Below are 21197 nucleotides of genomic sequence, written 5' to 3'. Positions count from 1 at the left end.
TTTCATTTACATACAGTTAAAATCACTACTTGTATTTCAATTTTGTTAGCTGCTGCCCTTTAGCAGATGATAGACTTTGGAACATTAAATCAGTTACGTCTCTCTTCCCCGGTTTCACTTCACATTTACTTACACTTTCAGCTTTGTTTTAAGTTAAATGGATTACTGAGCAAAGAGCCTTTTACTTGTTGCTATTTGCTGCTGCTACTTGGATTCCTGTATTATTGTTATGTAGGGAAATAGCACTATCCCCAAATCATACTTCTCTCTGCCCTTTTCTGTGGTTTAAAATTGCGTGTGCCTTTGTAATGTAGGAAAACCAGAACAGCATTCCCCATTTTAGCAGTGTCATCTTGAATCACTTCCAGAATGTATTAAAATTAGGTTTGAATTTGAAGGTATGAACTGCGTTGCTTTGGAAAATAAACTTGTGCGGTTGTGGTGTGGGAACAAACATTTCTATATAAATAGCCTTGATATTAAGATTGGAGGAGAAATCCTGCTCTGTTGAAAGTTTTACAAAACTAAGCATAGCATCCTATCTTGTGATCTCCTTACGTTGTCATTTGTGTATGTGTGTCTTAACATATGGAAGATTTGAATTCCGTAGGATGCATGGTTGCCTTGTACAGCAGATAGACGTTGATGCGTGAAAGCATAGCCATTGCCTGAATGCCCCTGTAACTACCTAGACTTGCGCATGCAATAGAGCAGCTAAACAGGAGCAGGGTGGTTTTCCTTCACTTCTGTGGTAGGCAGAAAGCGATCGGATGTGCTGCTGGCTTCCATGGTAACTTGCCACTCTCTAACTGTTAGGGCCTCTTGAAGTTTTAAAGCGTAAATATTTTTGTGTATGTACTTCCCCTTCTACCTATAAAAAAGCAGATGACTACCTGCGTTCCTTGAGCATCCTTCTGTTAAAGGAGAGTTCTGAAAATGTGTGCTAGCAGCATTAAAAATGTCATGTACAACAGACGTGAACTCAGGATAGTCTTCAAGTGTTGAATTTCTTCCAAAAAACCAAAGACTTGTGTAGAAGGGTTAAAGCAGTATTCAGGCATGTATTCTCTTTGAACTGGGATTGAATTCTGCCTTGGGAGAAATTTTACATAATGAATTGCTCTGCAGAAGCAACAGTAATTAAAAAGGATGTGTTGATACTGGGAGCATTTCTTACCTGAAGCTGAACATTTAGGGCAGTGCTGGTACTACACTCTCAATTCTTACGGGCACAGAGTCTGTGACCACTGTGCCTGCCTGTATGCTTTTCACCCTTCAATAACTTGAGCTGGTGGACTTTGTCACAGTATATTTGGCAAAGACCACAAGTTTGAAAGATAATAAGGGTAATACAAGTAAAACAGGTAGCCACATAGAAAATGGGTTGTGTAGGTATTCTGATGTTGGGGAATATTAACTTGCAATATGAGACAGCAGGAAGTTTGCACGGGAACAAGGCATTACAAATGGTCCAAAGGTGAGAAAAGCTTCAGGTAAAACATCTTTTTAAATATTGCTGTCAGGAAACATGTTTATCGGAAGCCTTGGACTTCCTAGCTATAGTGTTTGTGGAGCGGCTTCTGATAGGAGTGCTGAAAGAAATTGCTGTGTGTTACTGCCTGTAGTAGGCTATGAAAGGGGTCTGGAATGACTTATTTCAATTTTGAAACCTTTGGTTATATTGCCTTTAAGATTCTGTTTTGACTTCTGTCTGAAGAAACAGATTTCAGTGACTGTGCTACAATCTAAAGTCTTTAAGTTGTAATGCTGTGCTTTGCTATTTTGAGATTCTAGGAGGTCTGACTTAAAATGTTATTCTTGAAAGCCATCCAGCTAATCGGGTAACCCATTGCAATATCTAGGTAATTGCTGCTTTTCATCTCTGGTAAGTAATTTGAGGTGTGGAGTGACTCTTTTCTGATATACTACCACCTAGTGAATGTAAAGCATGATGCAGTGAGCGCCTAGTCTCGTACCAAGCAAATTGCTGCAATGTTAGTGTCATTGCAAAGCTTCCTAGAGATTGTTTTCGCATGAGCGTCACAATGATTCATGTGACTGATGAGTGATGGTAAACAAAGATTTAAAATGTAGTTTTGCAGGCCTTTTAGAAGTTGGTAAAAATCAAATAGGTGTTCTTTCTCCCTGTGAACCAGGAAGGGCCTCAGCACATATAACACTTGCCAGAATTGTGTGGAGAGATTAGCCTCTTATATAAAAATAGTAGTGCCAAGAGCCCCATTGTGCCTGCTTATATACAAATAACGTAATAGCATGAGATAAACTTGCAGCCATATCAAAGCTTCTTGAAATCCTAGCTTGTTCTTGCTCTGTGCCTTAGGGTAGACTTCCACAGCCAGGCTCTTGGCACGGAAAGGGTAAAACCAGTGCTTTAAAAGCATCTTCCTAGTTCTGGAATGCATTTACATCTATCTCAAATAGTCTTGTTTTGAAGCAGCTTCTGAAAGTTGGACCTTTTTGGTCCTAATTGAACATCTAGAATTACTACTGGGTATTAAATCTTTCTCTTAACTCACGTGACCTGAAGTCTTTGCTGTTCAGTTACTCAGCTGTTGGTGCATGATAGCCTTGTGAAAATAGATGATGCTCTTTCAGGGCTAAGAAGCACTGACCTGGCTACACCTCATGATCGTCAGGCTGCAACTGCATGAATTGTTGAGCACTGATGTATTCTTAATCACAAATAGTGTTAATATCTCAGAGGGAAGTTTAGCTTCTTTTAGGGCTTTGAAGAAATTGTGCAACAGGCCCTTGTTGCCTTGCCCTGGAGTGTTCAACTTAAACTTGGGGCTGTTTGCTGATGCACAGATTTAATATATGGAAGACTACGGCCTCCTTTATCATGGCTTTAAGTTGCTATTCTAATTTAAGAGGCTTCTGGCTCCGTGGGAGGCTTTCCCCCCATTCCCCCCTCTTTAGCTGCGTGTGTGGCTGTGTTCATATCAAATGACTTCACGGATCCGGTACAGAAAAAATGAGCTGCAAAAGCCTGTGGGCATTCTTGTGTGTTTGACAAGATCATTCCCCAGGTCTCGTTTTGTGTGGCTACACAAACAATTCTGTGAATAAAATGCCCACGTGTGTGTGCTTACATGTAATGCTTAGAGATTTGATATATGATTTCGGTACGGGATTACACTTTGGCTCAGGCAGGAGAGTGAAATCTGTAGGATTCATCTTGATACATCCTCGTAAAAACGTCTCACCAAGCCAGAATTGCTGGGTCACAGCCGTCGCTGGCTTTGCTCTGGGACTGCGTATTTCTCGCATGAAAGCCAGAAATGCTGTGGATTTTCTGGATTGCTTTTAAGGGTTTGCAGTGCAGGATGGTCAGACTCACCAGGTCCTCTACAACAAAATGTATTATTACCAAAATCACCTTCTTCCTAATCTATGAAGACATGTCTGTTGGATGCTCGAAAGTGGTTATAATCTACTAAATGTGACGGAGTTTGTTTAAATGTACTTTTTGTTGTGTAACTAAAGAAAATGGCCTTAAAAGGAAGTCTAATTGCAATGGGGACTGTTGCAGTAGCATTATTTTGGGTTTTTTTACCCCCTTTTGACTAGAATCACTCAAAGAAGTGGTGATTTATATTCTGTTTTGAATTATATATAGTACAAAACCACAATAATCAAATTGTGTGGTTGTTCTAAATTGGCACCGGTCTAAGCTAGAGGAGGATTAGCCTTGTACTGCTATTGTTTGTTCTGAGTGTGTTGAATTTGCTGGTGTTGTGTAAGTTTTTTCCATACAGAAAACAAGGAAATAATATTGATAAGAAAACACAATACGGATGCTGGGACTGTTTCACAAGATAAGATTTAGATTTCCGTATATACTTGAATGGGAGTCAATTGTCCTTTTGGGTGCTCAACGACTATAGCGTGGTGTCTCCAAGCTGAAAGAAAACAATGAAACGTAACAGTGACCTGCTGAAAAACACCCTGTGTGGTGGAAAGGGAAAGGCATCGGCAGAAAAGCGTCGTCTCTTACAGTGTTAGCGTGAAGAGATGAATAGGTGCGTTGTCCGAACCAGATTAACTCGTTCTGTAGATTTTAAAGCCAGTTCTAAATAATCTCTGATTTAGAGCTTCGAATTATTGCACGGTGGCTCTTATAATTAAAAGCAAACCAGTTAAACAAGCATAGGACCAAAGAGTGTATAAGCAAGTTAATCAGCTTAAACTCACACCTAGAATCATAGAATCATTAAGGTTGGAAAAGACCTGTAAGATCATGGAGTCCAACCGTCAACCCAACACCCCCATACCGACTGCACCATGTCCCTAAGCGCCTCATCTACACGGCTTTTAAATACTTCCAGGGATGGGGACTCCACCACTTCCCGGGCAGCCTGGTCCAAGGCCTGACCACTCTTTCAGTAAAGAAATTTCTCCTAATGTCCAATCTAAACCTCCCTTGGTGCAACTTGAGGCCATCTCCTCTCGTCCTATCGCTGTTCCTTGGCGGAAGAGACCGACCCCCACCTCACTACAACCTCCTTTCAAGTAGTTGTAGAGCGCGATGAGGTCTCCCCTCAGCCTCCTCTTCTCCAGGCTGAACACCCCCAGTTCCCTCAGCCGCTCCCCATCAGACTTGTGCTCCAGGCCCTTCACCAGCTTCGTTGCCCTCCTCTGGACACGCTCCAGCACCTCCATGTCCTTCTTGTGGTGAGGGGCCCAACACTGAACACAGGATTCGAGGTGCGGCCTCACCAGTGCCGAGTACAGGGGCACGATCACCTCCCTGCTCCTGCTGGCCACACCATTCCTGATACAGGCCAGGATGCCGTTGGCCTTCTTGGCCACCTGGGCACACTGCTGGCTCATGTTCAGCCGGCTGTCAACCAGCACCCCCTAGTAATCTCTTTCCTCCTTTTGTCGTATGCTGGGTTGAAGAGGTTGTGGTCTTTGAGTTCTAGCAATTAATGCATTTAAACCTGAAGCTGTGTACTAGTAGCCTGCTGGCAGTTCCTCTGACTTCTTATAATGTGCTTTTACACCTCTGTTTTTAATGCTTCTTGCCCTTTATAACAGTTGGATGATTCTGCCATGCATGGCTATATAACTTCATTTTAATGTGGTAGCTTGGTTTTTCTTACTTGTTTACAAGCCTTTTGAAGTCTGTCTCCGACGTATCAAATTCATCACATATAAAACACTTGAGTGCGGTTGCTGCACAGTAGGTAGGACCTTCTCTTTCTCATGCCTGTGTGTTGGAGTGCAAACCGGAGGCTTCAGCTGACCATTACTTAAATGCCTCCTGCACTGAAAGAACATCTTCATACCCTCCCCCCATACGTACTTGTTATCAAATACAAGGAAATGCACCGTTTTGATGCATCCCATAATATACCGCCGCCATAATTGTCACTAATCCAATGGCACCTCTGTGTCTGGATTTCTCTAGAGCGCTGTGTTTTGGCTTTTGGTAGTCTTGGTCCTTCCAGCCTGTACAGGGTCTAGGCAGTGATGCTCCTTAGGGGTTTCCAGGCATGCTGAGGGTTCGGTGCCGCTGGCTGGGACCTGTATCCGCATTTATAACCCCCATTTCCTCATCTCCTTTTCAGTGCCTGTATGCTTTTGGGAAGGCATGCCTCCTTTTTGATCTTTCCTGAGCCGAGGTGGTAAAGCAGCCTTTGAAGTACTTTGCCTTGGGATATCATTCCTTTCCCTGACTTAGGGGAACTTTCTCAGTCCAGCCAAGGTTTTGTGGCTCACAGGTTCTTGAGTCGCACGATTTCTCTTTTGATGAATCCTTCTTAGGCAGGAGCTGTGTTGTGCCTGAAGCTGTCTCCGCTTCCAGCAGATCTGGAAAGCTAAATGCCAATGTGTATATTGTGTATTATGGTTAGAGCCTATCTGTTTAGCTTGCCATTGCCATGGGCTTTGTGCTTTCTTTCGCTACCTTCTGCTCATCTGCACTGTCTGCGTTCGCCACTCTTAACTCAGTCAAAAGTCATGTTTTCTTTTGCAGGGTTAAAGTTCAATTAGCAAAGGGTGTCAGAGCTGGTACAGGGAGGAGGGTAAGACCATGAAGAAGGGAAAAGAGCAGATGAGTTCTCTCCTCTCTTCCCAGGGCAGTAGAGTGTTGGTTTGACTCATCTGTAATATGTAAATTCACCTTAATGCAGCAAGGAGAACTGATTGGCATTTGCTGGGCTCTCTCCTGTGCTGTCTTGCTGCCTAGGCACACCAGTACTAGTTCTAGCACGAAGGAGGGACAGAAAATGCAGCCAGGTATGAGGAGGGTGGGATTGTGAGAGCTCCGATTTAAATCGCGTTAAGCTTCCCTGTTGCTTTTTGCCACCAGAGGGGGAAAAAAAAAATCAAACACAAAAATATTTGTGGGGAAGGGGTTAGAGGCAACACTTCTGCTTCTGCCCAGTAGATGTTCTGATTGCTGTGGGTTACTGGAGTTACCACAGATGCTTGAATTTTAGCTGGCAGCAATGATTTTTAGTTGGTTTGGTTTTTTGTTTGTGTTTTTTTTTTAAAAAGGTGGGGAAGAGAACAGCAAACATCTCTAAGGTTGCCAAGAGTCAAGTGTTTCAAGTAGAGCACAGTAAATAAGTAGATCTAGAAAGAAACGGTCTCCGTCAGTGTGGAAGTCATCTGTAGAAGCCTATACTGGTAATTCGGCAGCAAACTTCTGTGCTTGGGGGAGACGCACGGCATGCTCCCCTTCCTCCAGCAGCACCGGCCCGTCGGCAGCGTGTGCCCGTGCCGCCTCGCGCAGGCAGCGCTCGCCTGCCCAGAAGCTGTCAGGAAGTGGCAAGAGTACAGTCTGTCAGCACCTGGAGTGTGTTTTATTTCCTTTTTCGGCTTCACCCCATTTGTTTAAGCAGAAATATGCCCTAGAACTTGGCTTGCTCATGTGGGGTTTTTTAAATTCCATTTTAAAAAAGTAGGCAAACAAGTTCTGTTTGTGCTCAAATGACCTCAACTGACTTGCAAATCTGGACCAAATTTTAATTAACATGTTGATTTGTTTCCAAAGTTATATCTGCGGTTCCTTTACTTTTTTTTTTTAATTAGATCAAGCCTCAGAGGTACAGGTGACAATGATGCTGACTGAAAGCTGTAAACTCAGAGGTCTTCATCACAGGTAAGCTAAGCAGTGTTTATAAGCAAAACTGTATCTGTGTGAGCTGAAAATACTTGTGCTTAAAGCTCCTTAGGGGGAGAGGAAACAATTTTTTCAGAATTCAGCAACATTTTGTATGTTTGAGATTTTTTTAAGCCATAAAGAGCTGAAACTATTTTTGTGTCACTTTAAAATACAGAATTCTAGATACAGTTCTTATTGCAAAGAGTGCTTATACGCTTTTTTCCTAGCTGCGCAGTTCATAAAATCAAATGGTGGCAGCGTGTGGGAAAACGGGGAAAGTCTTTGGTTTGGTTTTCCAAGCCTCGCAGTGAAATATGGGCAGATACTCCTTTTATATATTCTTAGTTATTACAGAAAAAGGTGCTGCAGGCATGTGTTGGCTTACGCTGGTTCTTGCACAGGCTAGCTGTTAAATGTGGTGGGATCTTAGTGATGGGGAGCGTGAGTATATATGCAGGTTGAGTGTCAGTTTAGCTGATTTACTAGGACTCTAGCACACGTGTTGTCCTGGTTTGGCATCGTAATATCACTGATGGGATTTATTCCTTAAGAATTAATGGCATGGTTTTGTTGGGGTGATGGCTTAAGTTTTTTAAATTGATGCCCCAAACAGCTTGAGTTAGTGGCAGTTCTGCAGCTTGGATTAAAGGCTGAAATTGGCCTTAAAGATCTTCATTACTGGCAAGGATGCAGGTAAGAAGAAATCTACGCTCATTGTCAAGTCCCTAGACTGGAAATTGATCTCTTTTTACTGGTAATGGGAAGGAAATGAAAATAGTTTGAGCAGAATTATTAGTTCTGCAGTGCATTTAAAAGTTGTTTTTCTAAAAGTTGTTATGGTTAAGGCCTTGCCTAAAATAGAGGATTGTGTTAAAAGGAGTAGCAGGTTCTTGGGGAAACATACTTAAAATTGAAAAAAAAATGAAACAACCCCCCTCTCATGATTCAAAATCAGCTGTTACCCTCCCTTTTACAATTCAAACTCTTTAAAAAGTCCAGAAAGCTTTTCTTCTGTACACTACCTATAAAGCTGGGACCTTTATCTTGATCGAAGGTGGAGCTGCATGGGTATGTGGAGCTCATGGGTGTGACACCTGACTATCAGACATCTTCAAGTAAGAACAGGAAATTTCAAAGTTCGCTTTTAAAAATCATTATAACTCATTGGAGACATGCTAATACATTTTACTGGTAGAAGATACAGTTTTTTAAAAAAGGTTTCATGGAAAATTGAAACTATATACCGTTTGTTTCAAGTTTCTACAAATTTATATGCTGATACTATAGGAAGATGTTTAGAAAAATGCAGCATGGGGGTTATCTGAGCCATAAGGAGGGTTGGAAGGGACCTTTAAAGTGGTTTAGTGGTGGACTTGGCAGTGTTAGCCTTACAGTTGGACTCGATGATCTTAAAGGTGTTTTCCAACCTAAATGAGGCTATGATTCTAAAACACCTGTGATGAAACTCCTGAGACACTTCTGTGTTTAGAGTGCAATTTAATGTTGATTCAAAACTAAAATTTTCTGTTCTGTCATTTTGAAGTGGATCAAACATGTTTTGACTTTTTTTAAACCACTGTAATGGAGCTATATATTTTATATCTATACTTGCATTTAGAATGATACACTTCCAAGCTGAGGATATATCGCTGCTTAATATAGATGATAACCTGTATTCACAGAAATTTATTTCAGCCCTTTTGGACCAAGTGAAAAAATTTGGAGGGTTCTTCCTAATGGGAAAGTACTCAAATATCTGTTCTTTTTTTTTTTTTGCAATTCATAATGCAAGATTAAACGCTTTTCTTCAGTGTTGAATTACTTTCACTTACTGTATTTAGGGATTGAGAAAACTTTTGTCAAATTTCAGTATCATAAAATCAGGAATTTCTCTCCCTGTCTTCCAGGAATCTGCTACCTATCACTCATGTCTGTATAGAAGAGGGGGAGAAACCAATGGTGCTGCTGCCATACATGAACTGGGGGAACCTTAAACTATTCTTGCGACAGTGCAAGCTGGTAGAGGCCAACAATCCTCAGGTACACTCAGAAATCTGTGACTTCGTCCCCATTAAGCTTAGACTTGGTTTGTCATCTGTGTATGTGCCTTAAAAGAACTAGTTGTGGTGTTCACCTGCTCTGTTGTGACCATGAGAGGATTGGCAAGCAGGTTCCCTGGCAAGTGTTTGTCTTGATTCATACGAGGAAAACATTCTTGGCTGCGTTTATCGCAGATGTTCAGAGGGCATGAACCTGAGTTAAGCTCTGACTAGGGTAGTAGCTGGTATACTAATACGTTTTAAAAATAATAAAAAAAAAAAAAATTTAAAAAATAGAGAAAATGGTATATGATTGTGGGTTTAACTTAGAATACACAGGAGAAAACTGTGTATGGAGAAATTTCAGATTTACTGATTTTATTTTTGGTATAATTAATAGATTATCCCTTTAATTACTGTAGTTCTTAATTCTTTTATAGTAAGCATAAAGCACTTTTGTTAAACTTTTAAGGTGCTGCTGTAGATTTGCTATTAAGTAAAATAACTGGATTTATTTAACTTTAGATAGTAAAGGAAGCAATCTCTGCTGATTTTTTTTTTTTATTTTACTGCTGTTGGTGCTCTAGCATTCATAACTTTACTGTGTTTCAATGGAACCTGTTGCATATATTTCATGAGAAGTGAGAAAGAAAATATTCCTAGATGAGAACATATTTTGCTTATTTTTAAAAATCTGAATAAGTGTTTAGTGATGGATGTGTATATGTAGTAAAACTACCCCTCTTGTTAGGATTACCTTGTCTTTCCTTCAACTTCACCTTGGTTTGGCTTCTGTCTTTACCCTAAATCAAGCACGAAATGATATCTTGTTTCCTGAGGTCAGCATTTGTCCCTGTTATGTACCAGATTTCAAACTAGCAAGGGCCATCTACCTCTGTTAATTTATGAGTTGTGATAAGCTGCTAGGATCTTTCAACCTTGATTTTATTTGTTTTGCTGCTTAACCTGAGTTATAAATCCCTGTGCAATGCACTAATATCCCTTTCCAAGAATTTAAGCAGAAATGGTATTTATAATCTGTATTATGTCAAACAGGAGTTGCCTCTTAGCAACTAGACTGTACTTAACTATCAAAAAATGGGACATTTGGTGTCCCATACTCATTTTAAGATGGAACTTTTCTACAAATACCTAAAACAAACTCCTGAGTTTTCTGAGATAATACATGGCTATTGTTCTTAATAACAACCTGTTAATAAAGAAGCCAGTTTATTATTGTTTTAATTTAGTATTTGGTTTATTTTAACCCCAGTCTTGCAGCTTCAGTGTGTCCACCTACATACTGAAGTTTCTGAAACACTAGAAATGGGAGAGGGAACCCAAGGTATAAGTATGTGCAAGGGTTTAATTTATATAGGACACTGAAGTTGTGAAAGGTAGATGGAGCAGCAGCCTTTGATACTAGTTTTCAGCAGTACATAGCAACAAGAATTTTGACTGCTGTTTGTGCTCTGCCTGAAAATGAGTTGGTTTCCAGGGAAACAGAGAGTGAAAAAAGTGTGGCAAGAAGTGTAAAATTGACCATTTTTGCCTGTGTTCACCACTACTCAAAGGAAAAGCTGTGTGGCAGTGAGGCAGCTGCAAATTGGAGACATTTGCCCCTGGCATGTCAAAAAAAAAAAAAAAAGTTAAAATTTAGAGTCAGAAGTCTTCATAAGTTTTCAACAGGCAATAGTGTCTGTAGCTACTGGGAAGCGTCAGCCGCTGAAGGGGAGGGGAGGAGGCACTGGAATACAAGACGCACACTGACCTCGCAGGCACTGGGCTTGCAGTTTTGCAATGATTGTTGTTCTGTGCTCTTGCAGGCAATTTCCCAGCAGGATCTTGTACATATGGCTATTCAGATTGCCTGTGGAATGAGTTATTTGGCCAGACGGGAGGTCATTCACAAAGACCTGGCTGCTAGAAACTGCGTGTAAGTACTCAACGGGGTAGAGTCATCGTGCAGACAATGTTATGTCAGTGGCTAGGGCTAGGATGGGCTTTCTCTAATTGACCTGATCTCTACTTCAAAATATATCGCTGTTTGGGTTTTTTCCAAATTTTGGGTGAATAGTCTTGTCAGTGAAGTGGTTTTCCTCTAAACAGCAGGTGAACAAAAAAGTTTGCTTTTCAAGAAAGCAGAATATCCTCATCTTAAATACTTCTGCTAGGTTTTGTCTATCCGTATTTTTTCAAAGGCTTGAAAAATATTAAAGCTTCCCTTAAACTTTAATAAAAACTTGGAATATCTTTGGCTGTTTACCAATAGATAGATTTTTGTATGAAGTTGGTTTTCTTCACTTTTTTTTCCTTAAAAAAAAAAAAAAAATAGCTAATGGCTTTGATCACAGGTAGATTTCTTCGTTGTCAAATGATGGATAGATATGAATGTGCTCTGTAAATGGTAGGATTGCCGAAGCAGGGTTTGAGACCATCTTCTGACTGGAATATGCCCTCAAAATGTAGAGATTGTTTGAGGTGTTTGGTGGCTTTCTACAAACCAAATCACTCAGAGACCACCAACTGTGCTCGTTCTCCACCTGCTTTCATACCTAATAAGGGGAAACATAGAAAATACAGGGTTCTGCCTCAGCTTAACTAAATATCTGAGAATACCTAAAGGGGCAGTCGTGAGCTTAGTCTTATGATATCTGCAAATAATGTCATAATTCAAGTAACAGTTACTTTTCAGAATTCAAGACCATGTTTGAAGCCTTGAATTCAAGTTCTTGATTTGGAGAGACACTTCTCCTTTTTGCCTCCCCCCTCCAAAGGACATGTGCTGGTCTATTAATGTACTAGCAATGAAAGAAAAGGAGAAAGAAGCAACTTCTGGGTTATACCCCAGAGCTGCGTACAAATTGTTGCTCAATGAAGTAAGTTCTAATGAGGTAACTGAACTACTGACGAATATAAAGTCTTTAACCTGAAATTGGCTATTAGAGGTGATTTTGAGATTTGATGAGCTCTGCTTTATCATGAATAATTTCATTTATGAAACAGTACATGATCATCGGATCACTTGGGTTGAATGCACATCTTGCATTCCTTCAGTTATGATGCTTCATTTATTTTTGGAAGAAAAGAAAATGCCTCATGGTCTAGTCATTTGCTTGATTCTTCCTGTGTCTGTGTTATGAAAATATTATTGATAAGCTAGTTAGTTTCTGAGAATTGCTGCTCACATCTTCTTGATGACCTTGGGGCATGCATTACATGTAATCTGAGAGGCTTTTTGCCTTAGCAATACCTACAGGGTTTTCTCAGGCCCTGTCTTCTGCCAGTGCAAGGGTGTAAAGACTGGAGCACACGCCCGAAACTTCAGGTTTCTCAGTTGCCCAGACGGGGAGTGACTGGGTTACTGTCTCAGTTCCCCTTCTTTGGCTTCCATCTCTTTCAACTTTTTGCCACCTTTATGTTTTTCCTTATTTGCCAACATGTTTTCCAGTATACCCTTGGAAATACCTCCTAGGATCCTCAAGGCATCAGTCCCTCCAAATCTTCAAGGCGCAGTTGTTAAACCACCTTGTTGTACCCCTTTTTGATTGGGGGTTTGCTTTGATTGTTCCCACATAGTCCTTGAAGTGGAAGCCCAGTTTCTGTCTCTGCGCTTTTCACGGGCAGCTTGCCCTTCCAGTGTATGGTCTGCCTTGGGGCCGTGCCACTGGTGTCCCTTAGAGAGCTCTGAACGTCTGGCTCAGCGATTAATAGTAAAATATTGGTCACGTTTCCAACACCGGGATGGGTCCTGCTCCTGACATTTGGGCTGACTTCCTTGCCTAGCCCCTCAGGGTTGTCAGGGGTCACTGTTGCTACAACTTCTGTTGCTTCTGTCCGCAAAACCTCTCGGTCCTCTCAGGTGCAGTCTTTTGCCCGGTTCTTCAAACGTCCCAACCAGAGCCACAGAGCTTCTGACGCTGCATCCCAGGGGCTAAGAGAAGAAGCTGGGAGACACTTAAGCACTCATGCTTGCCCTAAGATATTCTTTTACCTACTGCACCCGTTGTACTGGCACCACTGGCATCAGGCACTGTTGGTGCAGGGACGGAGGGAGCAGTGAGATCCACCCTGAAGCCATCCCTCGTGCTTTTGAACTGGTGCCTCCGAGCTAGTCCAGCAGAATCTTTTCTGGCTCTTGCGCTACGTAAGGATGCTCAGTTTGATACAGTTCCTTAGAGACTCTCTTCCTAATTCCTATTGCTTTCCCTCTCTGGTGAACATGTTGAGGAAGAAGTGGTACCACAGGAGACAAAGATCATAAACAGTGCTCCAGGGAAATTACCTTGTGACCACCTCTCATTTCTGTGCGGTGAATTAATCACCTCGTGCCCTTGCTGTGTCCAGACAGCTTGACTCCCTGCCCTCCTGGGGCAAAGTCCAGCTTTGCTTTAGTTGCCATACGTGTGATCTGGAGTGCTGGCAATAAAAATCAATTCATAGTGCACCTGGCAACTTCTTCTCCACGGGAAATGCGGGCAGGAGCTGAGCATCTACTGATCTGTGCTGCAGTGCAAGAAATCCTGGGCTAGCCTAAAGAGAACAAGAGGGTGCCAGCAGCCAGGATCTCTTGGAGGGCTTTGTTCATCTGCCACCCCTTTGTTCCCCAGGTCTATTCTGTGTGGTGAAAGCCTGGGAGGGGTTGGTATGAAGTGTATCAGACCTATGTACCTGTGCCTTAATTTTGGGAAGGGAGCCGGGATTGCAGTGGTCTTGGCAGGCTTATTAAGGGGGGGAAATACTTTTGGTCTCAAATGCCCATGGCACAGTTGGGCCCAGTTAGAGTGGACATACGGATTACACAAATCGGAGCTCTCTAGTCACTGGAAAATTACCCTTTGTATTGTATTTGTTTATAGACAGGTCTTATAGGTATTTCTCTGAACTCTTAATAGATATGGAAATTTCCTGGTCTATAAATTTTGAGGGCAATGAACTGACCTGAAAGTGCATATAAATGGGATAAATAAGAAGGTACTTGAGATAGTGAAGCGGGAAACACACAAATTGAGCATTTCTATTTAATTTTTCTCATCAAAATATAGAAATAATGGACAAGATGAAAAGACAGCGAACGCCATTTTGTTACAATCCCCCGACCCAATGTTATTTCGATGTTTTTGTCATAAGATGTTAAAGCCAACATCTTACCCGTATTCTGAAGTCATGTGTCCGTGGGAACATTGAACTTTATTGCACACTATTTAAAGTTCAAAAGAATATGAATTAACATCCTGGGGGGTGGGGGGGCAATCGGTAGGCTCCGTGTGCTTTTTTGAGTCATCTTTTGTTGATTAAAAGTTTCCCTTAGCCAGTATCCTATTTCTGACAACAGTCAGAATGAATATCTCTTGTTGAGGGGAATAAATAATATCTTACCAGATTGCTTGATTACAGACAAGCTTTTAGGCCACAAATAATATCGGTTGCTTTAACAAGGTATTACTAGATCTTGCTTTGTTTAAATCTTTGGCTCATTATTGCTACAGTGGTACTATAGCTAAAATTTGTTTAATTGATCTGATAGGGGATCTCCAAGGGAGCAGGAATAATATAAGGGAGTTGTTTGTTGCTTTAACTGTATTTTTTTGCACTTGTAAATGTTTGGTTTTATTTGATCTAAGACTGTTGATTTTTCTAGTGCTTGTCTGTTAACGCAAAATAAATATGTTCTTTGATAATATTTGATAATCACAGGATAAGTGTGTCTTGATCTAGAAGAATGCTAGTCCTTTGAAATGTTGATAGTGCGATTAGCGTTCCCCGATTAAATCCTGAGTCTGAAACTTAAGGTTGAGCATAAATATTTTCTGTAAAACTGTAATGCCAAGCTTGCTAAATACTTCTGTTTTTTTAAATTAGCATTGACGATGCACTTCAGGTTAAGATTACAGACAATGCGCTATCTCGAGACCTATTTCCTATGGACTACCATTGCCTGGGAGATAATGAAAACAGACCAGTTCGATGGATGGCTCTTGAAAGCCTGGTTAACAATGAATTTTCCAGTGCTAGCGATGTGGTAAGTTTTTTTTTTCTTTTTTTTTCCCTCTTACATTTTGCAAATGTATTTTGTTGACATTTTTCCCTTTTCATCTGTTGGAGAATCATGGCACTGAATAGATAACAGTGATTTGTCTAGAACAGCATCTATACGCCTGCTTCCTGCACTTGCTGCTCCTGGCAGATAGTTCAAAAGTCAAGCAGGCCCTTCCTGCACGGCAAAATTGTCTGTTGCACACTGTTCTCCCTGGTAGCGTTAGCAGAAAAGGCAATTAAATTCAGTGAGCAATCTGTATTGGGACTTGTCTGCTGTTTCAGTGAACGTGATCCAGAGTCCACAACAGAGTATTTCAGGTGCAGTCTCACAGATGGAGAAAAGACGGGAAGAATTGCTTCCCTTGACCTGCTGGCTACACTTATACTAACACTGTGCAGAATGCAGCTGCCTTCTTTTGCGTCAAGGGCGTGCTCCTGACGCGTTCAACTTGTTCACCAGGACCCCCAGGTCCTTTTCAGCAAAGCTGCTTTCTGGGCAGCGAGCCCCAGCCAGTCCTGGTGCGTGGAGCTATTCCCTACCAGGTGCAGGACTTTGCATTCTCTTTCCTTGAACTTTGAGGTTCCTGTCAGCCCATTTCTCCAGCTTCTTGAGGTCCTTCTGCAGAACCCTGTTCTCCAGCCTGTCAGCTGCTCTACCCAGATTGGTATCATCCACGACCTTCCTGAGAGTCCAGGTTGCTACTGGAGATAAAACAATATTGGTTCCTGAGCAATGCCACTAGTAACCAGCTGCTAGTTGGACTGCTGCTGCTGGTAGCAGCAATTTGAGTCCAGCAGTACAGCCGCTTTAATGACAACGTCTCACTAATTTGGTATAAGGATGCTGTAGAAGATAATATCAAAGGCCTTGCTGAAGTCAAGGTGAACATCCATTGCTCACCCTGTGTTCACTGTCTTCTCAGCAAAGATCTAGTCAGGTTGGTCAGGCACGGTTTGTCCTTGATAAATCCATGCTGGCTGTTCCCAGACACTTTTATGCTTCATACGCATGGAAGTGACTTCCAGGATCATGTGCTCCCCAGCGTTGGCAGGAGCTGATGTTACCTGGCCTGTAGTTCCCCGAATCCCACCTCTTCAAGAGGGTGCCTTTTTCCCAGCTGTCAGCAACCTCCCCCAGTTGCGGGGGCCTTTCAAAGATGATGAGAGCAGCGTTGCAATGACTTCAGCCTGCTCCCTCGGCACTCTTGGATGCATCCTGTCTGGTACAGTGGTCTGGTCTTAGCACTTGGCTTCACTGCAGCCTGGACGTTTCCCTCTATGGGCATTTCTTGGTAGTTAACTCTGAGCCTTGGTTTTCCAAACTCCATCCCTGCATGCTGATGCATTCTCACTGTATTCCTCAAGTAGCCTTCTGCTGCTTCCACCCTCTCTTTCCTTCCTTAGTGTCTGAGCTTATAGTCAGTGCATCCATGGTGGCCTCCTACCATGCTTGCTCAGCTTCCTGCACATCAGAACGGACTGTTCTTGTGCTTACAGGAGCTTGTCCTTGAAGATCGACCTGTGGTAATTAGAGTGCTGATTAATGGTAAACCACTTGCCCTTATGATCTGTGCCTTCCAGCTAAGGGTATTTTCTTTGGTAATGATGCTTTCCTTAACATGGCTACATCCAGAAATTGTAATCTGCATCTTAAAATGTGCTAGTTTAGAAAACTTCTGAAAAATTCTGGTTGTTTTTTTTTTCCCCCCTCATTGCCATGGTCTCTGTGCTAGTGCTCAAGCCACATAAACAAAAAAAAAAACAAGAGGAAGGGAAGGAGTCAGCTCTGCTCCAGAAATACTTCTGTACTCATTGGAAAATGTGTGGGGTTTTGTGTTATACCAGACTTGAAGACAGAACAGGAAATAGAAGTTGCCTGTAAAAGCATGGTTTTATAATACTAAATGGGATCAATTAAATGTTGATTTCTTATTCCTTTTTTTTTTTAAATCTGGAACACGAAAGTGTTCACTGTTCATGAGTAAAAGCTTATGTAACACTGGCAGTGAAATGTAGAACTTTATTAGGTTGAAGGCACCTCGCTATCATAACCATTTCAGAAAACTCTAGTGCAATTCAGCATATAGTCCACACTATTTTAACACAGACCTCCTTTTTGCATTATATAGGGATAAATGCAACTCAGCTTCTAATACGTAGTTCTTAACTTTGCATACGTAGCTAGCTGAGTTTTGCAGTGTGCAAAAATGGAGTTTTTCTGGGCGTAGAAAATACTATCTGCCCTAAATATCATCTTTGCATTTACCTGGACGCTTTTCACAAATATGGTGTAATGTGTTTTTGTCTGCTTGCTAGGAACAAATGTACTTATCAGTCGCATGTAACTTATAATCAGTGATGAAATCTGTTACAAACAACTTAGGTGGTGCCTGTTAAGATGCAATTGGCATGTGTTCTAGGCTTTTTGGATGCATTTCTTTAAAATGGTTTTGCTGGCTTGAAACATTTCTAGTGTGTTCCTCCTCTGCCAACAGTTATATCAGTGAGCCAAAGCATAGAAAAACAAAAAACAATTCCTGTCGAATTTTATTTCTGTGTTTTTTCCCTTCTGGACATGAAGCTCTGCATCTCTTTATGCCACTTTTATGCAGTCACTTATGGAAGTAGAAATAGCTATATTCTCAAAGTAGTTTTGCTTGAATCGCCCTTTATTCTCATGTTCTAGGTGCACCACCACCTGTCCCTCAGCGTTTTTCCTAACTGCAAATGAAAAGGATGTCCTCCCCTGCCTTCCCACACCGCTGTTTGGAGCGGGGCCACGTCTGTGCCCCTGCCATTCTCTGGCTCTGAGCTTCCCATCAGTGCCCACTGACAGCATCCCTTAGTTAAGGCTTCGGTTGGGGGTTTCTTTTGATTAAAACCAAGAATCTTTCAAGGCTTGCAGAATTCTGCCCCTTTTTAATAAATCATGGTTGCAGCACTTGTAACTTCAGTTCAGAATCGTCAGTGTGCAGTATCAACACCATCTATGTTTCGTCTCTTGGGTCTCTTGTTACCAGCTAGTAAATCGTTTCACGTGTACTGTGCTTGCACATGAATTGATTGATTGATTTTTTCATCACCTTAAGCTCCTTTTGGCAAGTATTGTCGGCTGAACGATGTGTTGAATGCTGATCCAGCTGTCAGGTTTACTTAGATGAAATCTTTATTTTTCTCATGAGTCCTACTTCTGAGCATATACTCAAAATATACAGATGACTTTGATTTTAAAAAACGATGGCTTCATTCTGTCTGCTCTTCTGAACCTTTGAATTTCACAGATCTTTTTTGAGGAATTTCATGTAGTGTTTTGAAGAGGTAAAATGTAATATAACGTTGTTAATTTTTTCAAAACAATGAGTTTAGTGTTTAATATTCCTTAGATTTGTTAAGTGTTTTGAAATGTCATACTGGAAAAATGCAGTAAATACATGATTTTTTTTTACCACTTAGATCTTAGTGCGCTAATTTTAGTTCAACTTAACACCTGTTCTGTGATTCTTAATTGTCCCTATTCAAGACAAAATATTGTCATGTTGAACTTGAAGATATATAGCATTTATGTAAAGCTTTCTTACTCCATGTAGTCTTACCCATGACTGATTTTGTGGAATGTCTGAAGCAGCTCTCAAAATTCAGCATGCTCTGTTAATGCTGTATGCTATTTCTTTTTAGTGGGCCTTCGGAGTAACGCTGTGGGAGCTGATGACTTTAGGACAGACTCCGTATGTCGATATCGACCCCTTTGAGATGGCTGCTTATTTAAAGGATGGCTATCGAATAGCTCAGCCAATCAACTGCCCTGATGAACTGTAAGTGCATGTTTTTGGAGAGAGGATAAAAATGTCCATTTTGTAACCAGCACATTAAGCCAGCCTTGTCAATGAAAGACCCAGGTTTGCCTTTTATTCTGTTCTGCCTTTTAGGCTGACCCTCGTGTAGGTATTTGCCTGGCTTCAGTGACCTATGTCAAGGAACTCAGGCTAAAATTAAATGCTTTTTTTGTTGTTACTGAGTTTCACTTATTCCTGACCCAACTCTTTTCCCAACACATGGGAGAAATGGGGTTGATCAGCGGGATGGGAGGAGGGAGGCAGAGGGGCCGGGGGGCTTTCAGCTGAGTGTTTGTGGGGCTGCAGTGTAGGAAGCCACTAGGTTTGTAGGTGGAGGGAATCTCCGTTCTCTCGGCAGGACTACAGAGAAGTACTGTGTGTAATGGAGTTAAACGGCAGTGCTTGAGGTGTTTATTCATAATCCTAATGGTATAGGAGAATACAGGAGCAGAGGCCCTACCTTCTGCCTCACATGTTCTTCCAAATCCCCTTCCCGTAAACCTACCCCAAAACCCCTTTGAACTATGCTTTTATAGTTGAGCAATTTCTAATGAATTATGTATTGCTTCCTCCTGGATTGCCTCTGACTCACACCCTAAATCAAACCAGCGCTTTCAGTCACAGCACATTTACTGATCATTCTGAGTGCCTGCCTTCTGAAGGAGTTGTTCAGCATCGTGTATCAGAAGATCCAGGGTTCCTTTTCTCTCTCCGGTCAGCAGGTTTTCTAGTGGCAAATGCTGGTTTTCATTTTCAGGCTGGGGTGGTGGTCGCCCGGCTTACGTTCTCATGTCTTCCATTTGTCTCTGTCTTGCAGGTTTGCTGTGATGGCCTGCTGTTGGGCCCTAGATCCTGAAGAAAGACCCAAGTTTCAGCAGCTGGTGCAATGTCTAACTGAATTTCATGCAGCATTGGGAGCCTACGTCTGAAACTGCAGAAGAAGATTCGGTTCACTGATTGGGAGAAGGCATGGCATACATCTGCAGCTCCATGCATCACTCGGACTCACACACGTGATGTGTATAAAGCAACACTAAAGGGAGAAAGCACTTCTTCCAAAACACTGTGCCTTAGAATGCTTTAGTAATCTGAAGTTTTTTGTAAGACCTCTTGACGTTGAATATTTTCTAGATATCACTTTTGCTAAGTTAAATCGAGACCTTTTTATTTGCCATCAGGATTTTTAAAGTGTAGTGATAGTGAACTTAAACACGAGATTTGGATGGACTTTGCACTCTTACAACAGACACGTGATTTTTTTGAAGGGTATATGGAACTGGTAGAAAAGTGAGGATAGGGGAAATTAATGCAAAAGCCACACTGCAGAAAATTTTCCCTGCCTTTCAAAAATGTTGAAACTGAATCTTTCTGACCAGCTCTAGTGTTTGTACTTGTATGTATCTGGAATAGCTTTTTAGTATCAACTTCTTCTATTTTGAGACAACAGCACATTGTGGTTAGATCCACAAGCTGCATCTTACTTTTTTAACCCATTCACGAATGTTTTTTGGAAAAGCTGGTCTTCAGGATACAATATCCCCTTTTTAAAGCAGTAAGTGTAAAATGTAAAAGTGATTCCAGTTTACCTCATACAGAGAGTAGTAAAGGTGGGGTAAGAATGGTACCCCTCCTTTCAGATAAAAGGCTGATGTGATTTTTAAGATGGTTTTATGTGCTAAATAGAGGCCTTCAGAGAAGCGCCAAAGCAGCCCTTGTGTGGGAGTCTTTCACCTCAGACTTCTGGATTGCAGTTTCTCTTGTTCAAAAAGGTACTGGTTGTTTTTTATGGGCTTTTATGGCCTGAAATGGGCTTAAATATATAAATATATATTTGTAAAGACACTTGCAGAGTAAAGAATGTTTTTCTATTACATCTAATGTGAAAGCTTGGTCCCTCACGTTGCCCTGTGTATTAAAATTGCAGGTTGGTGGTTGTCATTGAGCTGGAGTTGGTATGAAGACAAGGTGGATTGCCTGCCTGCCTCCCTCCCTGCAGAATTAGTCCCTGAGACTTAATATATTGTCCTGCTGCCTTCTTTAACCCAAATATCCATTCCACCCCAGGTTATTTTGAGTTGAACATTACTTAAGAGGACTGAACGAGGTATTTCAGGAAAATGTGTGGTGATCCACTGATTCAGCCTCAGTCAC

The 21197-nt window shown here is 41.5% G+C and overlaps 1 protein-coding gene across 4 annotated transcripts in view; it reads left to right on the top strand.

Moving 5' to 3' along the window:
• Positions 1–21197, top strand: part of RYK (receptor like tyrosine kinase) — a 64078-nt gene extending 42881 nt beyond the window's left edge. For 3 of the 4 annotated variants that reach the window (XM_075157871.1, XM_075157870.1, XM_075157869.1), the window contains 6 exons: positions 7063–7132; positions 9043–9175; positions 11001–11110; positions 15037–15196; positions 18889–19025; positions 19864–20919. In XM_075157871.1, coding sequence (XP_075013972.1) covers positions 7063–7132; positions 9043–9175; positions 11001–11110; positions 15037–15196; positions 18889–19025; positions 19864–19975 — 722 coding nt within the window. In that variant the 3' untranslated portion in view covers positions 19976–20919. Of the gene's footprint in view, positions 1–7062; positions 7133–9042; positions 9176–11000; positions 11111–15036; positions 15197–18888; positions 19026–19863; positions 20920–20970 lie in introns of those variants that run through there. The other variant, XR_012674786.1, reaches the window with a different exon arrangement.

The sequence above is a fragment of the Calonectris borealis genome, chromosome 9 (genome assembly GCF_964195595.1).
Source record: "Calonectris borealis chromosome 9, bCalBor7.hap1.2, whole genome shotgun sequence".
Classification (NCBI taxonomy): Eukaryota; Metazoa; Chordata; class Aves; order Procellariiformes; family Procellariidae; genus Calonectris; species Calonectris borealis.
This window is presented reverse-complemented; position numbering and strand designations above follow the sequence as displayed.